The sequence below is a fragment of the Nematostella vectensis genome, chromosome 3, assembly GCF_932526225.1.
Source record: "Nematostella vectensis chromosome 3, jaNemVect1.1, whole genome shotgun sequence".
NCBI lineage: Eukaryota > Metazoa > Cnidaria > Anthozoa > Actiniaria > Edwardsiidae > Nematostella > Nematostella vectensis.
In genome coordinates this window covers 9,139,116-9,159,764 of record NC_064036.1, presented here as the reverse complement: position 1 = coordinate 9,159,764, position 20,649 = coordinate 9,139,116, and the positions used below count along the sequence as shown (strand labels likewise).

Below are 20,649 nucleotides of genomic sequence, written 5' to 3'. Positions count from 1 at the left end.
TATCAAAGACCTAAGGACATGTATACAGCTTTCTCAATTTTCATTGAGAAGAGTTTTAATGTACATAAATGGAAATTGCGAATGCCTGACACCTATGGCAAGGAGAACAAAGCTATTGTACAAGTCAGTGAAACCCATGTAGTAATTAGGAGGATTTATACAAGAAAACACGAATATTTATCGAACCTACATCGGCCATTTTCTTATTGTCAATTTTAGTGTAATTTATAGCTGTATTGATACCATCCACTTAAACCCACTAGAGTAATGTTTACAATAGAATGTATGTGTGATACATAATATCACTCAAGGCGCGTTGCCAGGATGGGGGCAAAAGCTATCATCCTATCATCCCCTGCGCAGTTGCTTCATTTCTGGCTATTAAACTCAGGCGCTTAGCTGACACCCCTAATTAACCCCTTAATTACGACAACCCCCTTGTGCGGTTTATGCTGATCACTTAAACTGGACAAGAATCGTCAGGTATCCCAGTATGGTACCGAATACCTGTAAAACAAGAAATTGATAGTTTAGCCTCAGGTTGGCAAAACAAGAAATTGATAGTTCAGCCTTAGGGTGGCAATACAAGAGATGGATAGTTCAGCCTTAGGTTGGCAATACAAGAGATGGATAGTTCAGCCTTAGGTTGGCAATACAAGAGATGGATAGTTCAGCCTTAGGTTGGCAATACAAGAGATAGATAGTTCAGCCTTAGGTTGGCAACATAAGAGATGGATAGTTCAGCCTTAGGTTGGCAATACAAGAGATGGATAGTTCAGCCTTAGGTTGGCAATACAAGAGATGGATAGTTCAGCCTTAGGTTGGCAATACAAGAGATAGATAGTTCAGCCTTAGGTTGGCAATACAATAGAGGGATAGTTCAGCCTTAGGTTGGCAATACAATAGAGGGATAGTTCAGCCTTAGGTTGGCATGACTAGAGATGGATAGTTCAGCCTTAGGTTGGCAATACAATAGAGGGATAGTTCAGCCTTAGGTTGGCAATACAATAGAGGGATAGTTCAGCCTTAGGTTGGCATGACTAGAGATGGATAGTTCAGCCTTAGGTTGGCAATACAATAGAGGGATAGCTCAGCCTTAGGTTGGCAAGATAAGAGATGGATAAGTCAGCCTTAGGTTGGCAATGCAATAGATGGATAGTTCAACCTTCGGTTGGCAAGATAAGAGATGGAAAGTTTAGCCATAGGTTGGCAAGATAAGAGATGGAAAGTTTAGCCTTAGGTTGGCAATATAAGAGATGGAAAGTTTAGCCATAGGTTGGCAAGATAAGAGATGGATAGTTCAGCCTTAGGTTTGCAATACAATAGACGGATAGTTCAGCCTTAGGTTGCCATGACAAGAGATGGATAGTTCAACCTTCGGTTGGCAAGATAAGAGATGGATAGTTAGCCATAGGGTGACAAGACAAGAGATGCATAGTTCAACCTTAGGTAGGCTTGCATCCCGCGAGTGAACGGGACGATCCCGCAAGAGTAAGACCTTAGTTTCTATTGCATCAACTCACCGTCAACAGCATCCCGCGAGTTATCGGGACGATCCCGCCAATCGTAGGGCTAATAACCTCCGTATTGAGTTTGTTCAGGAGCAGCATTAGCTAAAAGAAAAAAAATGTAAATTTAGGACACGTTTTCCCTAACGCCGTGTTTCCTAGCCAAAATCTTGTCCTGAATAGGCCTGAGCAGTTGATTTTAACTCCCCCCCCCATTTTACTCCCCCATTACTTCCTGGTTGCCAAGAACCTAGTCTTATATTATCTTAGGCCTTCAGCATATGATATCTTAGCTATGCGCCATTGGTAAATGTGAAATGTTTGCCAAATGATGTACAATAGGATAAGCCGAATGTAGTTACACAGTTACTGAATAGGCGCTCATGTATTGTTTATTGTCTCAATCTGGTGCCATCTTGAGCCATCTTGAGCCGAGTAGGTTCCATTTTTTTCCTATTCGATGTTTTTGGGGGAGTTTGACCCGATGACAATAGGGAGGAGAGGGTGTGGGGGGAATATTTCCAACGTAACATTTGGCTTTCCAACTTACTCAGACACAAGTTCGTATCTTAGATGGCAGTTGCATGGATCAAATGCGCGTCAATTTGGGGTCACCCCGATGTTATGAATTTAATGAACATGCTTCTCAGACTAACAAGGTTTAAATGCAGGCTCAGATCAAATTTAAAACTCATGACGCTTATTGTGTAGACTTGTAGGTGTGTTATACTCTAAACACTTCGAAACGCAGTATAGGGTATTTGCCATGAGTCCAACTGAAGGTGACAAAAGAAAATATACTTTTTAAGGGCTTCATCTTTTTTTATGTCAGTGTTTTACGGGACTTACCATTCTCGGTCATATTGCACGCGCATATCCAGGATCTACAAACGGGAGATGGGTAGGCATAGCAGCTAGCTTTAATTCCTCGCAAATTCGGCTTGCTGCGCCCACTCCGCAGTACGCGTCTGGCGCTTACTGTACCTACCTCAGTACGCGCCTGGCGCATACTGTACCTACCTTAGTACGCGCCTGGCGCATACTGTACCTACCTCAGTACGCGCCTGGCGCATACTGTACCTACCTCAGTACGGGCCTGGCGCATACTGTACCTACCTCAGTACGCCCCTGGCGCATACTGTACCTACCTCAGTACGGGCCTGGCGCATACTGTACCTACCTTAGTACGCGCCTGGCGATTATTGTACCTACCTCAGTACGCGCCTAGCGCATATTGTACCTACCTCAGCTTTTTCATCAGCGTCAAGTTTCTTAACGTCGACCTCGTACACAACGCCTGTCAAACTGTGAGCCTGTAAAATAACGAGAGCCTCAGTTATCATGTAATGTAATATTCCTCTTCCTGGTCCCCTACGTCTTGAAGGGTAGCAAGGCCTTAATTTTAAAGCGCATCGTAGAGACATCTGAACCATTTTTTTATAAGCATTCTTATTTTTAGCTGCGTGGTAAACGTCCGTCTGGCTTTACACAAAGGCTTGACTATTTTTTAAATCGAAACATGCGACTGGGAAATTATTCCTTTCCCGAACTAAGCTCGGTGTGCCCGTGCAAGGGAGCGAAGTGCTCGATGTGTGTTTCCAAGATACTTAAGCCCTACTTACCGCAGAGCTAAGGTGCGCCAACAAATTGTTCGATTTGTTCAGGACCCTTTGCCCCTACTTACCGCAGAGCTAAGGTGCGCCAACAAATTGTTCGATGTGTTCAGGACCCTTTGCCCCTACTTACCGCAGAGCTAAGGTGCGCCAACAAAGTGTTCGATGTGTTCAGGACCCTTTGCCCCTACTTACCGCAGAGCTAAGGTGCGCCAACAAATTGTTCGATGTGTTCAGGACCCTTTGCCCCTACTTACCGCAGAGCTAAGGGTGAGCCCGTGCAAGGGAGCAACATGTTCGATGTGTTCAGGACCCTTTGCCCCTACTTGCTGTGGAGTTAAGGGTGAGCCCGTGCAAGGGAGCAACGTGTTCGATGTGATCAGGACCCTTTGCCCCTACTTGCCGTGGAGTTAAGGGTGAGCCCGTGCAAGGGAGCAACATGTTCGATGTGTTCAGGACCCTTTGCCCCTACTTGCCGTGGAGTTAAGGGTGAGCCCGTGCAAGGGAGCAACGTGTTCGATGTGATCAGGATACTTTGCCCCTACTTACCGCGGAGTTAAGGTGAGCCCCTGCAAGGGAGCAAAGAACTGTGTTTGAGATGTTCATTATGCACCAGAATGTGGCTAGCACGATTGTAAAGGCTTCTTCCTTGTCACTCAACATTCCTATGATCATGTCGAGGAAGATGCAAACGAGCGGGATATTGCATCCGTAGGAGATAAGCGCGATGGGAGAGAGGATAGCATCTAGGGCCTGTACGGCCTGGCAGAGTCGGAGATGATCTCGACGAATAAAAGAGATGTCGACGTAGCCATCATTGTCAATAGCGCAGCGTGCCTGTGGAAGCAGTAGTTGTTTATATGTCATGGTGATAATGTTGATAATATCTCTGTCGTTTATGTTTGTTTGTGTTGTTGTTCATAATAATGATGATGATGATATTCATGATAGTGATGGTGATGAAGGTAGTGGCGATGGTAATCATGATTATTATAATAATCACTGGATTATGCTGATTGTTTTGGTATTGATTGGAGTTCTTATAGTAAGAATGGTAATAAAATGATGAGATGATGATAATAATAATGATGGTGACGACCACATGGCATATGATGTTAGAAAGTGTTTCAAATGTTAATGCTAAGGCTATAATGATGGGGTAAGGTTGGGAAGTTCATAGAGCTGGTAGGAACGAGGAGGTATGGGGGTCTAGGCAGGTTAAAGGTACCAAGACAAGGAGTGAAAAGAAGAAAATAACGCCCTCTTAAAACCATAATTTTTCTGACGATAAGTTTTAGTATGCATTTAATTCTCTTGTGAGCGGACACCTCGGGATTGAAAATTGAAGTGTCCGTAACGAGGTCTTTTCGCTAACGAGGGCCACTCTCGTAGATAGACATTTGCAGCAGTTGCTTGTATTTTATTTAGGAAAGCGTAGTACTAGATTTTTAGATGAAGATGGCTTTACCTTGTTTGTCACATTCGAGAACTTTGCCGCCAGCAGTAGGCAGGTTGTGATGTAGAAACCCGTCGGTATGATCCATGCAATGCTCTGAAATGGCGGAGCAACTGCAAAGAGCCCAAGAACCCATCCGTGTTGACTAGTTATCGTCATGTTTTCCTTACCGAACAAGAACATCTGGAATTTGTTGCGAAAGATATAGGCCTTGGGGAGATTAATGAGCACTGGGATAAAGAACATTTGAGACACTAAAATAACCAAGGAAGCTACCGTCACAAACTTCACGGCCTTCGAAGCTGGAGGAACTCCATTTGAGTCTGCAAAAACAAGAGCTCGCACAAATTTGGAGTATTTTGAGCCACCACTTCTCCTTGACATCGTCAGCAGACAGGTTGTCCACTGTCCTGCGCATAGCAGGGACCAGATATCTAGTGCTGCAAGCCTGGAAATGGTCTGGAAATCACTGGCACGAAGGGTGAAGGTGATGGAGCCAAAAAGAGCCGCATACAGCAGGACACCAATCAGGAAACAGTAGATCTTGAGGAATGCGTCTTTGCACCTGAAGCGAGCAGATCCCGAATTTACTTCAGTAGGGTGGACCGAGCTTGGCTTTAATGCAGCGTCGGTATATATGTAGGTATCTACGATGCCAAGTAGGATTAACGGGAAAAGCAGAGTCTTCAGCACTTTGCGAACTAGGGCGAGGGATGTTTTTCGGTTGGCCTCATCTTGTTCTTGTTGTTTTGATGGAAATTCCGCGGATTCCAGGCTTTCTTCTCGTGTTGAATTCATGTTTGTCTTGTTTAGGAAGTTCGTGCTCCTTCTAGGCGTTTGATGTGAGATCTCTTCCTCGGGGTACGCTCCGACTGGAACTGCCATCTGTGACATAAAATATTTTCAATATATTTTCCTTTTACAGTAAAAGAGCAGAATAACAATTATGTGGACGATATCTCATGAAACACTCATAGCGGTGCCGGAGCCGGAAAAGCACCATAGGTATCAAAATATGAATATAGAAATACGGTATAGCTATGCGATGCAGTTTCGTGGTACACCGTGCGTCTCCCAGTGTGTCAAAATCCATCCAGTCAATCATGTAACTACAAGGCCCCCACTAGATAGAGAGCCATCGTAATGTGACACTTCTCACCAAACAGGGCATAACAACTTTTTATTTTGCCACTGTCACGATTTAAATCAACCGCTTTCCCCGTGTTTTTGATTGGCTAAGAGAGCAAAGCTTTGAACGCTGATTGGTCGCTGTTTTTTTAGGCGGGCAGTCCATTGGACTCGATATCAGTGGCATATTGGTATCGAAATCAGTGGCATATTAATTATATGGCTAAGATAGTACACGCAGAGTGATTGAAACGATTGCCATGGCAATTGGTCGTTTCAGTTTTTTGCGGCTTTGTTGACAGTTCGAAATTTGACTCGTATCCATAGCACAAGAAAGCAATTGAATAGAAAAAAGAACAAAAAGAAAACAGAGTGATACAAATGCCGAAGAAGAACATTCATTTTGCTATCTTGAGGGGAATCTGTGAACAACACTGAACGAAAAAAAAAAAAAACAATGAAGTCATGATCGTAAAGAATCTTTATCCTTCTCTGAATAGTTGCACACAAATTACAAACAAATTCTACCTTCAGTTTACGATCAAACATTTGTGAACTTACTTTGCACTTTAATCCTCTTATTTCAAATATAACTAACATCGGTACTATAGTTGGATGCTTGAACATATTAATCTCAGAACCATCGGCAAATTCCCATCATTTGCAATTTTCTATTATTACAATTTGTCGCATTTAAAGAAAAGGTTTTAGTGCCACAAAATCCAATCTTATTATTATTTGCCCTAGAATTTGGTTAAAAGAGTGAAGGATTTTAGTGGATGTCTTTACCTTCTCACAGCCCTTAGATTAACATCCTTGCCGTGTTTCGTTTCTGTTGATTAACAGTGAATTGAAGGCTCTATTATACTACTAGTTTGAGATATGACTTAAACAACCCAGAGATGATTGGCTTGATATAATTCAAACAGAGAAGAAATACTTATTTAATACTTTACTTTTTTAATAAATAACAACCATACAAAAGTTTTTGATCAAATCCTGCGCTTCAAGTTGCTGATGTTACTTAGGCTTGTTCAGTAGGGTGGAAAAATATCTTGAAACGAAATATTTTTTGTTGAATGTTTCACGTACGTATGCATGCAAACAATCGAACAGAGCAGATGTAATTAAAATCACACCAGGAACCAATAGCACAAATATAATCATCTTATATTTGTTTGAATATTTAAATTATAATACTTTTAATCTAGTTTGACTCGCAATTTTTATCTCATTAACTTTGAACTGAGAGCCGACGTGTTAAAATAACCGGCAACCTGTCCCTTGATATAGTATTTGGTTAAAATAAAGTGTGATGAGAGGTTGGATAAATAAGTAAGATTTGAATTAAAAATTTTAAAACAAGACGTACCAATAGAGTTCAATAAATTGTGGAAACGATAAAACATCTGCTCTGCTTCTAACTTCTACTCAAGGATAGAAGTGCTTCTAATGAGGGTAGAAGATATGTATAGGTTTGGTCAAATCTAGATATTAAATACTGATAATAAATCGCTGAGAGAATTGCAAGCAAGTAAAAGATAACAGCAAAAACAGCTTGACAATTGACGGTTCGACAGTTGGATGTTCGTTGGCCAGGGGCTGATCCAGGATTTCAAAATGGGGGGTGGATAATGGCCGTATAGACGGCTTATAACTGATCAAGTGGTTCTTGGTAGGTCACTACATAGATCTTACAATACTTCACCCTGAATTGGATTTGTCGCGTCAGCAAAGTCAAGCAGGCGAAGGAAATTGGAGAGTACCTCCCGTCCCTCATTTATTCTCTTCAAACAAAGTGACTTTTCATTTTTTTTTTTTTACTCAAAAAGGCGGGTGGATATCCACCCAATCCTGACCAAACGCCTTGGGGAAGTTGAAGCAGAGTACCTTTTTCCCGCCGAAAACTTGGTGCTTGTGCAGAGAAAAGCAAGATGGGTGGGAGAGTAGGGTTTTGTTGTAGCATATTATTGTCTGAAGGACTTAAGGCCCGAGCACTTAAAGGGCCGCGTTTTATTAGCTGGTTACACTTCATAATATATGTTATCAGCAACTATTTGCTCTAAGCTCGAATGATAACTCTAAGAAAGGCCTCTATTCGCGTCTTTAGATTGCTTTAGATTGCTGTCAGATTGGCAGGCTGACTGGAAGTGCTACTGCACTTTCCGCATCACATGATGCTAACTAAACCTCTTCCCCAGGCTACTCTCTCGCGCTCCTCACAGGCTTCCCGGATGGTCTCCTCAAATGCTCGCCTTTTCGTACGTGGGTCATGTAGAAGCTTTCAAAAGATTTCACGACATTGGATTGGAGTCACCACAGACGAAGAACGGGAATACAATAGAACAATAATATAATCTAGCCAGTCATGCGGACTTCTTAGTTTTTTTTTGTTTTCAGATTCTATCTCCATTGACCAAAGATGGTCAGTCTTTCACAGTTTTTCTCTTCTGATTACAAGTCATTAAGTTTACGAAGCACCTGCGGTACGGCAACCTTAAAAATGACAAGAACCATGCAGTTTTTTTCAAATAGGAAATATATTAGTTTCCTTATATGGAAGTGACCCGCGTTTGGCAAAAACGAAATTTTTGGCTAATTTTTCTTGATGTGCAACAGACGGAGAAACACCTTTTAACAGGCCCATACCCAGGATTTTTTGGAGTGGGGGGGGGGGGGGGGGGGGGGGGGGGGGGGGGGAGGAACGAAATCCGAAAAAGGGGACCTTTTACTTCCGGGGGGCCTGGGAGGGGGTGAGTTTTCTAAAAATCTGACCACATCCGAAAGAACTGGGGATTTTTCTTATGCCATTGCAATATCTCTACAACACACGAATACGACGATTACGCAGACGAATCCGCAACTTTTTTGCTACGATTTCGTATACATTTAGCCGTTCGAATCGGGAACTTTTCAATTACGACGTCAAAATCACCTCCAGTTTCTAGTTGTTGTGCGATAAACAAAAACGGCGGGGAACGAGTGAAGCTAGTATCCCTTCTTCTCGGTAAAAATCATGCTGACAGTAGTGTACCCGACTAAGGTGTCAGGCAGCAAGTCGCCATTTATAAGCCTCACTTGGCGTCTGATGGACAAATCGTTCAACAGAAGCAATTTGAGAAACCAACCACGACGACCTATTGAAAGGATTTCCTCCGAAGACATTAAAATAGGTTACTTGATTTTATTTTCTCAATTAAAAAAGTTGAAATAGCAAAAAAGATGATGGTGAACTGGTGTTCCGTAGGATTCTAGGGTAGCTTGTATCGAAATTGGAAAGAGATATACCTTTCCCCTTGTCTAAATATTAAGTGAAAACCTTTTATCAGAAAAAAGGACGCAAAAAAACAAAGTATAATGCTGAAACCCCCACGATTCATGTACGATTCACGTCATTCAGATCAAACCGAGAGACCGATTGAAGAGGCAAGTTCATCTCGTGACATGAGCTGAATCTCGTGACTTGCCTAGTCTCGAGTTTTGACCCCTGACATTATGCTTTGGGTTTAACCCACTCGATATTAAGACGCTATTTTCAACTAGGGATCATGCACATTCGGCGTTACGTAACTCGCCGGGTCAGACTGGGTTTCTAACGTTTGTTTGTGTGTGCTTGGAACATAAGCCTTGCAAACTTCGCCTCACAGATACTGTTGTACAGGGACTTATAGAGGATACGGCGGGTGGGTGGGTGGGAGGGGGGGGGGTGTAATGACAAGAGACCATGATCTATTGGCAATGATAATTGCGTACCATGGCTATTACACTATGTTCTATGTTGTCGCATAACCACTGATTAGCATCTAAATCTTGTAGTATCACTGATCACCAAAGAATTTATTAACGCTCCGGGATAAAGTGATTAAAACAGCTATGGGATCAGTCAATCAAATTATGAACAGGTAACATAGAAAAAAAGGCAAGGTAACGTGCCTATTGTTCTTCTTGACTGGTTAGTTTTCACTCCGACGCAAAACAATGTTTTGCGTTGTGTCAAGACTTTATCTGCAAATCTAGATTTTAATTAGTGTGATTTTTTTTATTGGTTAAGGTCACAATAACGTCAATTTTGCAGCCGCGATCGCTCTAAATGGCACGAGTTGACAATTTCTTGTGTAGCGCTCTTGAATCTTGTGTAAAGTGTATCGGGTCGAGCTTGCCACTCGTTAGTCTCTAAATTACTCCACAGTTGCTGTTTGTTTAGCTAATTGGGTCTATCTGGACTGTACAAATATTGGTTGGTACGTGCGAGGTATATCTGTGGGTGTTGTGCAGTAATAACAAGAGAATTCAACTAAGGAAAAAAACCTTTAAAAAGGATCGGAGAAGCTCTAAGGTACATCATATACCACTGTATGCCATCATATTTATGGAAGAATTATTTTCACCATCTCCACGCTGGGAGTTGGGGAATGGGTGTTTAAGTTTCGAAGGTCATGTTTTTTTTTACAAAACTTTTATCAAGCACACAACAACTTATTGAACTTATAAGTTTTAGATCATTCAGCTTAGAAGAAAACTACCCGACCGGCTCAAAATCTCTTTGAAGTATTTGTGATATTTTTTCTTATATTTGTATTTTGCAATTTACAGTAATCTAGTTTATACAGCGGCAAAGGGAAATCGAAAATGTTGTTATAACATAAAAATATTATTCCACTCTTTTTTTATGAGAACGGCTGATTTTCAGTTGAGGCCTGGCACTTATTATTCTTGGAGCATTTTAAGGCTATACTCTTAGAATTTATTGTAAACAAAGATATAAATAGTTTATGAATTATTAGAAAGAGAATTACACAAATTATTAAATAAGGTCCATTTGGAGGCGATTCATGGTAAAACTATGTTACTTTAAAAATTAAACTGACTTTTACGAGCTCCACAACATGCTTGAGAACTTTTTGTTTGTGTTGTTTTCTAAGTCGAAGAGAACTCAAGAAAATGTGTCATTTAAAAGAAAGTGAATAGCCATCAAAAACTTCTCTGAATAGGTTTCGTATTGATTCAAATGTGTTAAAGTCGAACCGACAGGTTGGCAATGGCTAAAGTAAATTTATAACATGATTGATACCTTTTCCAGTGTTCTTGCAAGTCCTTTATTTCACTAAAATACCTAAGAATATTTTACAATCTTAAAGAACGGGGCCGACTTGATGTATCAGCAGGGAAAAAATGGGGTTTAATATGAACTCATCAAATATGAATGAGGTTAATAACTAGAATACTAACGAGGAGAAGTAGGTTAAAAACTAGATATTAACCGCGAATACTAAAAAAGGACCATCATATTAAACCTTGAATAGAAATGAGCAAAAAACTACTTTTTCGCCACAGATTTGATAACAAGAACGATTGAATATCAACAATGCATCGTTCCAATTGTCATGAAAGCAAAATTTGTATTTGTAACCCTCGAAATTCAACAATAAGTTCAGCGAAATTTTTATGTGCAATTTTGAAAAATAATTTCACCAGCAAAGTTAGGCTCTGGTGTAGCTATCTGAGGCGTCTACTCACTCATTCCGCTTGTTCATTGTCGTCGAAATTACAGATCTTGAAAATTGATATTTGGCGTAATAAAAATAAGTCGCTCTTCTTCGCTGTCAGTGAGCTCCATTCTCGCAGCGTGCTCACACTGAAACTCCGAGTTACGAAAGTTTTGTAATTCAACTCCACCTTTGGGAATTGAGACCGTGCATGCATCAGCCCCGCTTTGTCTAAATGTTAATTTTTATTGTGAACAGTATTGATCTAATGAACTTTTTAAGTTTGTGCAATCAACCACCAACTCTCCTAGGTTTTCTTGCAGGTCATTAATAACCTAAACCTTGTTTGTTTGTTTGTTTTTTTTTCCAAAAAAGTCAACTATTATTGAGCTTTGTCTCTTTCCACCAGTGTAAATTGTTATTTACTAGGTGTAGATCATGCAATAAGGCCAGTTAAATACTACCCTTTAAAGTCTTTTTTTCATTCACCAACTACTGTCAGTTTCCGATTTTGCGAGAGTTGCTGTTTTAACTATAAGATTGACAACAAGCACATCGAATGCATAAGATTTTGGTCTAGCCTTTTAATCTAGACTAGTAGGAGTCTCCTTCCCTACACTAACCTTTTAGGGTGTAAATATGAATGTATTTTAAGAACGAGTCACTTGAGCCGATTTCAGATGTCAAAAATTTGAGGATTGCATTTTCCACAATGCATTTAAAAAATGCATACTATGCATGACATGGTACTAAAGGTTGGTATGGCAACGCCGCTGCTAGAGCCATAGGGGGGAAGGGGTGGCCATTTCCACCCCTTCCCCCTCTTTTGGGACCTATCCGCCGAGCCTTGAGATTTTAGAGCACGCGGCACAATGGCTAGAGGATATGATAGTGTCAATTAATGAGTTTCAGTTTTATTTTCGTTTGTTAAGGTAAAATGAGTGAGACAGCAGACAGCGCACCCAGCAACGCTGACGAATTGGGCGACACAGAGAACGCCAAGATGAGAAGATACGACGACATCTACGACTCACACGTCCGCTCGTTCGGACCTTATCAGCGAGTGCTGTACCTTATTATGAAGCTGCTGATCATTCCGATAAGCGCGCAGTTCACAGCGCTCGTCTTCTGCCTCGGTACTCCTGAGTTCCAGTGCACAACCGCTAATGTCACGTGTCCTCCAAGGAAGTGCTGTGATAATTGCACCTCGTACGAGTTCGTTGGCCCCTCCACCACTTCTGTCTCAGAGGTGAGAACAAGATCGCAAGCTTTCAAATTGCAGTTTAGTTCGGTTGGTAGAACACATAAGAGAAAGGTAGTGGCTTCATAGCGGTATATGAGGGATTTCCTTTGCTTAATTGTGCCTTTTAGGACGGGAATGGGGTTTTCTTTGCGAAGGGGTAAGGCGTGGAGTTAACGGGGCCGGGAAAGGGGTTGCTTTCCGAAGGGGGTGTTTCTATGGCGGTAAAAGGGGTGCTTTGAAGGGAACAGTTTCAAGGGCTGAGGGAGGGGGTTCAAAAAGGCAGGCATGTAGCTAGGAATGAGAACAGACCACTTGCCTTTTCTTCAAGGTTTTTTTGCAAACTTTTCAGTGGAACCTCATTTGTGACCGCGGATATATCGGCGCCTCGCTCCAGGCTGTCTTCTTTGCGGGGATGATGATCGGCTCGGTCATCTCCGGCATGATGGCGGATGCTTGGGGACGAAAACCGTGCATTTTTGCATGCACAGCACTCATGGTAGGAAGCAAAGGAAATGATCAAAAGAATAATATGTCTTATAATTGTTAACCTGTCTCTTTGTTGCTTTGATCTCTTCTATTCTACTAGGCCCTAACAAGCGCGCGGTCCGCTTACGCAGACTGCATCTCCTTATTCGCCCTTCTCCGATTCCTCCTTGGCATTGGTCTGACGGGCGTGATGCTGACCAGCTACGTGTACTCTCTAGAATTGGTCGGCCCCAAGCGCCGCACCCTCAGCTCCGTACTTACAGGGATCTTCTGGGCGGTAGGCGGGTTGCTGGATCTTCTTGAGTCTTACTTCATCCGTGACTGGAGATTGCTTTTATTCGTGTACTCAATCCCTGCAGTGCTCTTGCTACCTTTGTGGAGGTAAACACTCCCCAGTTTTATTATTTACAGGGGCGTAGCCAGGGGGTGGCCTAGGGGTCCCGGGCACCCCCCTTTAAGCAGCCAAAAATACAGTAAATGTATAAGACATCTAAAATACAGGGAAAAATGCCTAGAAAGTCCCTTATGGGCCCCTTCCGTTCAAAAATCCTGACGCCGCTGATTGAGGTTATTTTCTGATACGACTTTTGATGCTTCTAAAAGATATGACGAAGCACCTTATCCCGCGCCATCTGCTTCTAAATCACTACTTTCGTATAACATAAGACAAATAGACTATCAACACAGATTCATTCCCGAGTTTCCGCACTGACGTAAAACATATTCCCTCTCTCTCTGCTAACAAAACAGATTTATTCCCGACTTTCCGCACTGACGTAAAACATATTCCCTCTCTCTCTCTGCTAACAAAACAGATTCATTCCCGACTTTCCGCACTGACGTAAAACATATTCCCTCTCTCTCTCTCTCTGCTAACAAAACAGATTAATTCCCGACTTTCTGCACTGACGTAAAACATATTCCCTCTCTCTCTCTGCTAATAAAACAGATTTATCCCCGAGTCCCCGCGCTGGCTAATGTTACATGGTCGTTTGGACGGGTCTCTAGATGTTCTCGCTAAATTCGGAGGCAAAAAAGGCCAGAATGTAGACACAATGTCATTGCGCGGCCTGTTGGAACAGATCAAGGAGGACCAGCTTAAAATGCAAATGAAAGAGAAGCGCTATGGTCTCCTGGACTTAGTGCGGACTGCAAAGTTGAGAAAGTGGTCGCTTATCATGGGCTACCAATGGTAAGGGGAAACAGAAATGAGGAATTTGAGGAATGGTGGTAAATGGAAGAGGAAACAGAAATGATGGTAAGAGAGGAAATTAGAGAATGGTTGCAAGGGTAAAGGGAAACAAAAATTATTGTATTTCTGAGGAAATTATGGGATGGTGGTAAGGGCAAGGGGAAACAGAAATGATGGTAAGAGAAAGAAAAAAGGGTATGGTGGTACGGGCAAAATAGGGGGAATGGTGGTAAGGGGGAAACCGGGAATAGTGGTTATTGGAAAATAGTGAATGGTGGTAAGGGAGAAACAATGAATAGTGGTTAATGCAAAATAGGGAATGGTGGTAAGGGAGAAACAAGGAATAGTGGTTAATGGAAAATAGGGAATGGTGGTAAGGGAGAATTAAGGAATAGTGGTTAATGGAAAATAGGGAATGGTGGTAAGGGAGAAATAAAGAATAGTGGTTAATGGAAAATAGGGAATGGTGGTAAGGGAGAAACAAGGAATAGTGGTTAATGAAAAATAAGGAATGGTGGTAAGGGGGACACAAGGAATAGTGGTTAATGGAAAATAGGGAATGGTGGTAAGGGAGAAACAAGGTATAGTGGTAAATGGAAAATAGGGAATGGTGGTAAGGGAGAAACAAGGAATAGTGGTTAATGAAAAATAAGGAATGGTGGTAAGGGGGACACAAGGAATAGTGGTAAATGGAAAATAGGGAATGGTGGTAAGGGAGAAACAAGGAATAGTGGTTAATGGAAAATATGGAATGGTGGTAAGGGAGAAACAAGGAATAGTGGTTAATGGAAAATAGGGAAAGGTGGTAATGGAGAAACAAGGAATAGTGGTTAATGGAAAATAGGGAATGGTGGTAAGGGGGAAACAAGGAATAGTGGTTAATGGAAAATAGGGAATGGTGGTAAGGGAGAATTAAGGGATAGTGGTTAATGGAAAATAGGGAATGGTGGCAAGGGGGAAACAAGGAATAGTGGTTAATAGAAAATAGGGAATGGTGGTAAGGGAGAAACAAGGAATAGTTGTTAATGGAAAATAGGGAATGGTGGTAAGGGGGAAACAAGGAATAGTGGTTAATGGAAAATAGGGAATGGTGGTAAGGGGGAAACAAGGAATAGTGGTTAATGGAAAATAGGGAATGGTGGTAAGGGAGAAACAAGGAATAGTGGTTAATGGAAAATAGGGAATGGTGGAAAGGGAGAAACAAGGAATAGTGGTTAATGGAAAATAAGGAATGGTGGTAAGGGGGAAACAAGGAATAGTGGTTAATGGAAAATAGGGAATGGTGGTAAGGGAGAAACAAGGAATAGTGGTAAATGGAAAATAGGGAATGGTGGTAAGGGAGAAACAAGGAATAGTGGTTAATGGAAAATAGGGAATGGTGGTAAGGGAGAAACAAGGAATAGTGGTTAATGGAAAATAGGGAATGGTGGTAAGGGAGAAGCAAGGAATAGTGGTTAATGGAAAATAGGGAATGGTGGTAAGGGAGAAACAAGGAATAGTGGTTAATGGAAAATAGGGAATGGTGGTAAGGGAGAAACAAGGAATAGTGGTTAATGGAAAATAAGGAATGGTGGTAAGGGAGAAACAAGGAATAGTGGTAAATGGAAAATAGGGAATGGTGGTAAGGGAGAAACAAGGAATAGTGGTTAATGGAAAATAGGGAATGGTGGTAAGGGAGAAACAAGGAATAGTGGTTAATCCAAAATTACCGTCACCACTAGGGACGGTAATTTCAGTTAATGGAGCCGGAGCCAGGCTCAAAGGTCACTCGTAAATTATATCGTACGAGCACACGTATCATGCTACGATAGCACAGGTATTACTCAATATGTTTCACGTGAGATACCTTACTATACACGTTCTTAATTCTTATTGGTCGCTATCTACCTATATAAAGCGCCACACCTAAAGTAAAGTCATTCGCTCTTTCGCTTCATAAGCTACGGGTATAAAAAAACATTTGAATATGCCTAAACGTTCGCGTTTGTCTGGAGGAGATGAGTTTTCTCGCCTTTCTACCGAGGTGCTTGGTCTGCGACTACAAGCCCTCAACCTGCCCTCTGGTGGAACACGGCAGCAACAAATAGATCGCCTCCGGCAAGCCACTCGAGGCGGTGAGGAGGCTTCACCTTCAGCCCCGAGGGGCAAAAGGGGGCGCCAAGCGCCCACCAGTCATCCGACGGATCCAACCACCAGTCATCCGACGGATCCGACCGGTTTTTCTGAAGCCCAGCTTTCGGTAATACGGAAAACTGTGTCCGACGCTCTCGCAAGTTGGCGACCACCACAACAGGACACTCCATCACCACCAGTCGTCGCAAGCGAAGGCACTCCTGGCTCGGCGTCTCCCTTGGTTCTCGATCGCCCATTGGACGAGGCACTAGAGGGCAAGATTACTCGGGCCCCTTCCATCGCTCCGAAGACTGCCCTTCTGGTCAACACCGCCTCGCCACACACCGCTCACCGCGCATTCATCGTAACAACGTGTGCTTCGACTTCAACCGAGTCACCGGCTGTTCCCGTCAAGCCTGCATCTACCCCCACGTTTGCCAAAAATGCGCCGACTCCCATCCCGCTCACCAGTGTCGCGCCGGAATCTCCGCATCCGCAGGCCAGCGCCAAGGCAACAGAAGCCAAGCTCCGGGTCGCCCAGCTGCACAGTAAAAGAAAGGCAACGATAAGTACACCGATTAAAATAGATCTTCTAGAACAGGAACTATCGTCCCATCCAGATCGTGAATTCGTGACTTCCCTACTTAATTCGTTACGTTTCGGTGCCCGCATCGGTTTTGATGGCACCCAAAAGTCTCGTGTTTCACCTAATCTTATTTCAGCTCGGGTGCACCCTGAGATAATTTCAAAAAACATAGAAAAAGAGGTCAACTTAGGTCGTATGGCAGGCCCGTTCTCCGCGTCCCCATTACCTAACTTTCAATGCCACCCAGTTGGGGTAGTGCCCAAAAAACATTCGGCCGACTGGCGCACTATTTATCATTTATCTTTCCCCGAGGGAGATAGCATTAACGATGGAATTCCTAAAGACCCTTACTCACTCCAGTACGTTAGAGTGGACGACGCTATTAGCATTCTCACCTCACTCGGCAAAGGTGCCTTTATGGCAAAAACCGACCTCAAATCGGCGTTTCGTCTAATTCCAATACACCCGAACGACTGGAATTTACTGGGGGTCCGTTGGGAGTCTCGTTATTATGTGGATTTATATTTGCCTTTTGGTTTACGCTCGGCGCCGTTTTTATTTAATCAACTCTCCGAAGCGCTAAAGTGGGTTCTTAAACATAATTACAACGTTCGTAATGTTATTCACATATTGGATGACTTTTTCGTAGCGGAGTCATCTAAACTAGGCTGTTTAGAGAGTTTCACAAGACTGCTTAAATTCTTTATCTCAGTGGGGGCCCCTGTTGTGGCTTCCAAAACAATCGGTCCTAGTACTACACTTGAATTCATGGGAATCGAGCTCGATACCCTACGTATGGAGGCGCGCTTACCTTCCGATAAATTAGAACGTCTTAAAGCATCCTTGCGGGATTTCAAGCGAAAGCGTTCCGCTCGCCTCATAGAGCTTCAATCCTTAATCGGCACTTTGCAATTCGCCTGCCGCGTTGTTGTTCCGGTTAGAACTTTCCTTCAGCGCATCATAGATCTCACGCGTCGGGTAAATCACCGATTTCATCACGTCAAATTGAGCCACGGTTTCTTTCAAGATTTAGCAATTTGGCAGCAGTTTACGGAGAACTGGAACGGCAAAGCTTTCTTCCTCGAAGAAGCAATCCGAACCAGCCCGGATATGGAACTCTATTCCGACGCTAGCGGTAGTATCGGTTTCGGCGGTTACTTCTCTGGGCGCTGGTTCCAAGGCCGATGGCCGCCTCACCTCGCCATATCCAAAAAGACAGGCATTAGTATCGAATGGCAAGAATTATTTCCTATAGTAGTAGCCTGCTCCCTATGGTGCTCCGAGTTCTCGGGCAAGCGAATTCAGTTCTGGTGTGACAATCAATCAGTCGTTCACATTGTCAACACAGGTCACTCAAAAGCGCCCAGGATTATGTCACTTATGCGTCACTTAGTAGGCATTTCCATGGCTCACAATTTTGTTGTGCGTTGTCGCTTCGTACCAGGTCATTTCAACGGCATTTCTGATGCACTTTCTCGGTTTCAGATGGCACGATTCAGAGAGCTCGCACCGGCCGCGGACCAGACCCCTTGTGTCATCCCGCCTTCGCTAATGACCCTCTAACGCGCGAGGTGAAACACTACGCTGATAAGGCCCTTGCTATCAACACCAAACGCACTTATCACGCAGGCGAGAAACAGTTCATTGACTTCTGCCTCATGAATAGGCTTTTTGACAGCCACGGAGACATTCTCCCAGCTAGTGAGAGTACTCTTATCTATTTTGTTACCTTTCTCGCGCGTAGAGTAAAGCACGGTACTATTCGCACATACTTGGCGGCCGTTCGCAACATGCACATCGAAAACGGATTTCAGGACCCTATACAGGGTCGCCTAATTTTAAACAAGGTTTTGCGGGGCATTTTACGGGTGCAGGGTCAACACAAAACAGCTCGTCAACCCGTAACTCCACAGCTCTTAAAAGCCATTCGTCCGGTTTTGCTTAGCTGGCTAAGCGCACATGATTTCCATATGATTTGGGCGGCATTCACACTTGCCTTTTTTGGTTTTTTACGTTGTAGTGAGTTTACTTGCCCAGGCGTACGCAGCTTTGACATAGTTTATAACTTATCTCCAGTCGACATAAATTTCCACCCTAACCCTTCAGCACCGCTTTACATGAAAGTCGTCATTAAGGCATCCAAAACCGACCCTTTCAGGCAAGGCACCGTTTTGACAATCGCACGCTCCGGTTGAGACCTATGCGCAGTGTCCGCGATGCAAGAGTTCGTTCGCATCTGTGGGTACACAACAGGACCATTTTTTCGGTTTCGTTCCGGTAAATACCTAACTCGGTCATTGGTCTCTAGCATTCTTAGAGACGCAGCACGCGCTTGCGGCCTTCCTCATAGCAGTTTAAAGGGGCACTCATTTAGAATTGGGGCGGCAAGCTGCGCTGCCGCTGCAGGCCTGCCCGACTGGCTTATCAAAGTGCTTGGTCGTTGGTCCTCTGATTGCTACCAGCTTTACGTACGTACACCACAAAACATTTTATTAACTGCTGCACCAAAAATGGCGATAGTCCAGCCTGTCACTCTGACTTAAGCATTGTTGTTATTGCGCTTGGGGGGATGCATTCTGCATCTTGTGGCGGTTAGTTCTGTCTGACGACTTCCCCAAGCGGGGTTTGTTTGCTATAAGGTGTGCTTGTGCGTTTGTGGACCAGCCAATACTCTCGTCCGATCCTTCACGCGGAGTGTAGGGGAGATGAGTGAGGCCTAAAGGTCATATGCTTACACTACAGTTGCTACGTCACGCGCTAGTCGTCACGTCACGCTAACTCGCTTTCGATCGGTCTGTCTCCCCCCCATATTCTGCCATAGTCGTGCCTAGTGTATTCATTGCGTTGCAAAGCGGGCATTTCCTTTTCACGCGTAAAGCGACATTAATGGAAAATAGGGAATGGTGGTAAGGGAGAAAAAAGGAATAGTGGTTAATGGAAAATATGGAATGGTGGTAAGGGAGAAACAAGGAATAGTGGTTAATGGAAAATAGGGAATGGTGGTAATGGAGAAACAAGGAATAGTGGTTAATGGAAAATAGGAATGGTGGTAAGGGAGAAACAAGGAATAGTGGTTAATGGAAAATAGGGAATGGTGGTGAGGGGGAAACAAGGAATAGTGGTTAATGGAAAATAGGGAATGGTGGTAAGGGAGAAACAAGGAATAGTGGATAATGGAAAATAGGGAATGGTGGTAAGGGAGAAACAAGGAATAGTGGTTAATGGAAAATAGGGAATGGTGGTAAGGGAGAAACAAGGAATAGTGGTTAATGGAAAATAGGAATGGTGGTAAGGGAGAAACAAGGAATAGTGGTTAATGGAAAATAGGGAATGGTGGTAAGGGAGAAACAAGGAATAGTGGTTAATGGAAAATAGGGAATGGTGGTAAGGGAGAAACAAGGAATAATGGTAAATGGAAAATAGGGAATGGAGGTAAGGGAGAAACAAGGAATAGTGGTTAATGGGAAATAGGGAACGGTGGTAAGGGAGAAACAAGGAATAGTGGTTAATAGAAAATAGGGAATGGTGGTAAGAGAGAAACAAGGAATAGTAGTTAATGGAAAATAGGGAATGGTGGTAATGGAGAAACAAGGAATAGTGGTTAATGGAAAATAGGGAATGGTGGTAAGGGAGAAACAAGGAATAGTGGTTAATGAAAAATAGGGAATTGTGGTAAGGGAGAAACAAGGAATAGTGGTTAATGGAAAATAGGGAATGGTGGTAAGGGAGAAACAAGGAATAGTGGTTAATGGAAAATAGGGAATGGTGGTAAGGGAGAAACAAGGAATAGTGGTTAATGGAAAATAGGGAATGGTGGTAAGGGAGAAACAAGGAATAGT

At 43.1% G+C, this 20,649-nt stretch overlaps 3 protein-coding genes across 6 annotated transcripts in view; 2 read left to right on the top strand and 1 right to left on the bottom strand.

Annotated features, from left to right (window-relative positions):
- Positions 1 to 23: 23 nt before the first annotated feature.
- Positions 24 to 11,374, bottom strand: LOC5512107. 2 transcript variants are annotated; one of them, XM_048724828.1, is made up of 6 exons: positions 11,223 to 11,374; positions 4,590 to 5,462; positions 3,671 to 3,958; positions 2,753 to 2,821; positions 1,524 to 1,613; positions 24 to 507 (listed from the first exon to the last, which is right to left on the bottom strand). In XM_048724828.1, exons 2-6 carry the CDS (start codon positions 5,460 to 5,462, stop codon positions 457 to 459), a joined length of 1,371 nt encoding a protein of 456 aa, XP_048580785.1. In that variant the 5' UTR covers positions 11,223 to 11,374; the 3' UTR covers positions 24 to 456. The 2 variants fall into 2 exon arrangements, with proteins under 2 accessions (XP_048580785.1, XP_048580786.1); XM_048724829.1 differs by lacking the exon at positions 11,223 to 11,374 and adding an exon at positions 6,495 to 6,585.
- The window catches only part of LOC5512106 (organic cation transporter protein), a 14,401-nt gene continuing 3,503 nt past the window's right edge, over positions 9,752 to 20,649 (top strand). Inside the window, exons 1-5 of one of the 2 annotated variants that reach the window (XM_048724826.1) lie at positions 9,752 to 10,041; positions 12,124 to 12,440; positions 12,784 to 12,930; positions 13,021 to 13,301; positions 13,870 to 14,112. In XM_048724826.1, coding sequence (XP_048580783.1) covers positions 12,129 to 12,440; positions 12,784 to 12,930; positions 13,021 to 13,301; positions 13,870 to 14,112 — 983 coding nt within the window. In that variant the 5' untranslated portion in view covers positions 9,752 to 10,041; positions 12,124 to 12,128. The remainder of the gene's footprint in view (positions 10,042 to 12,123; positions 12,441 to 12,783; positions 12,931 to 13,020; positions 13,302 to 13,869; positions 14,113 to 20,649) is intronic. The other variant, XM_048724825.1, reaches the window with a different exon arrangement.
- Positions 16,067 to 19,630, top strand: LOC116604885. Of its 2 annotated transcripts, XM_048724822.1 has the most exons (3): positions 16,067 to 16,123; positions 16,187 to 18,158; positions 18,296 to 19,630. In XM_048724822.1, exons 1-3 carry the CDS (start codon positions 16,079 to 16,081, stop codon positions 19,003 to 19,005), a joined length of 2,727 nt encoding a protein of 908 aa, XP_048580779.1. In that variant the 5' UTR covers positions 16,067 to 16,078; the 3' UTR covers positions 19,006 to 19,630. The 2 variants fall into 2 exon arrangements, with proteins under 2 accessions (XP_048580779.1, XP_048580778.1); XM_048724821.1 differs by having other exon boundaries at positions 16,079 to 18,158.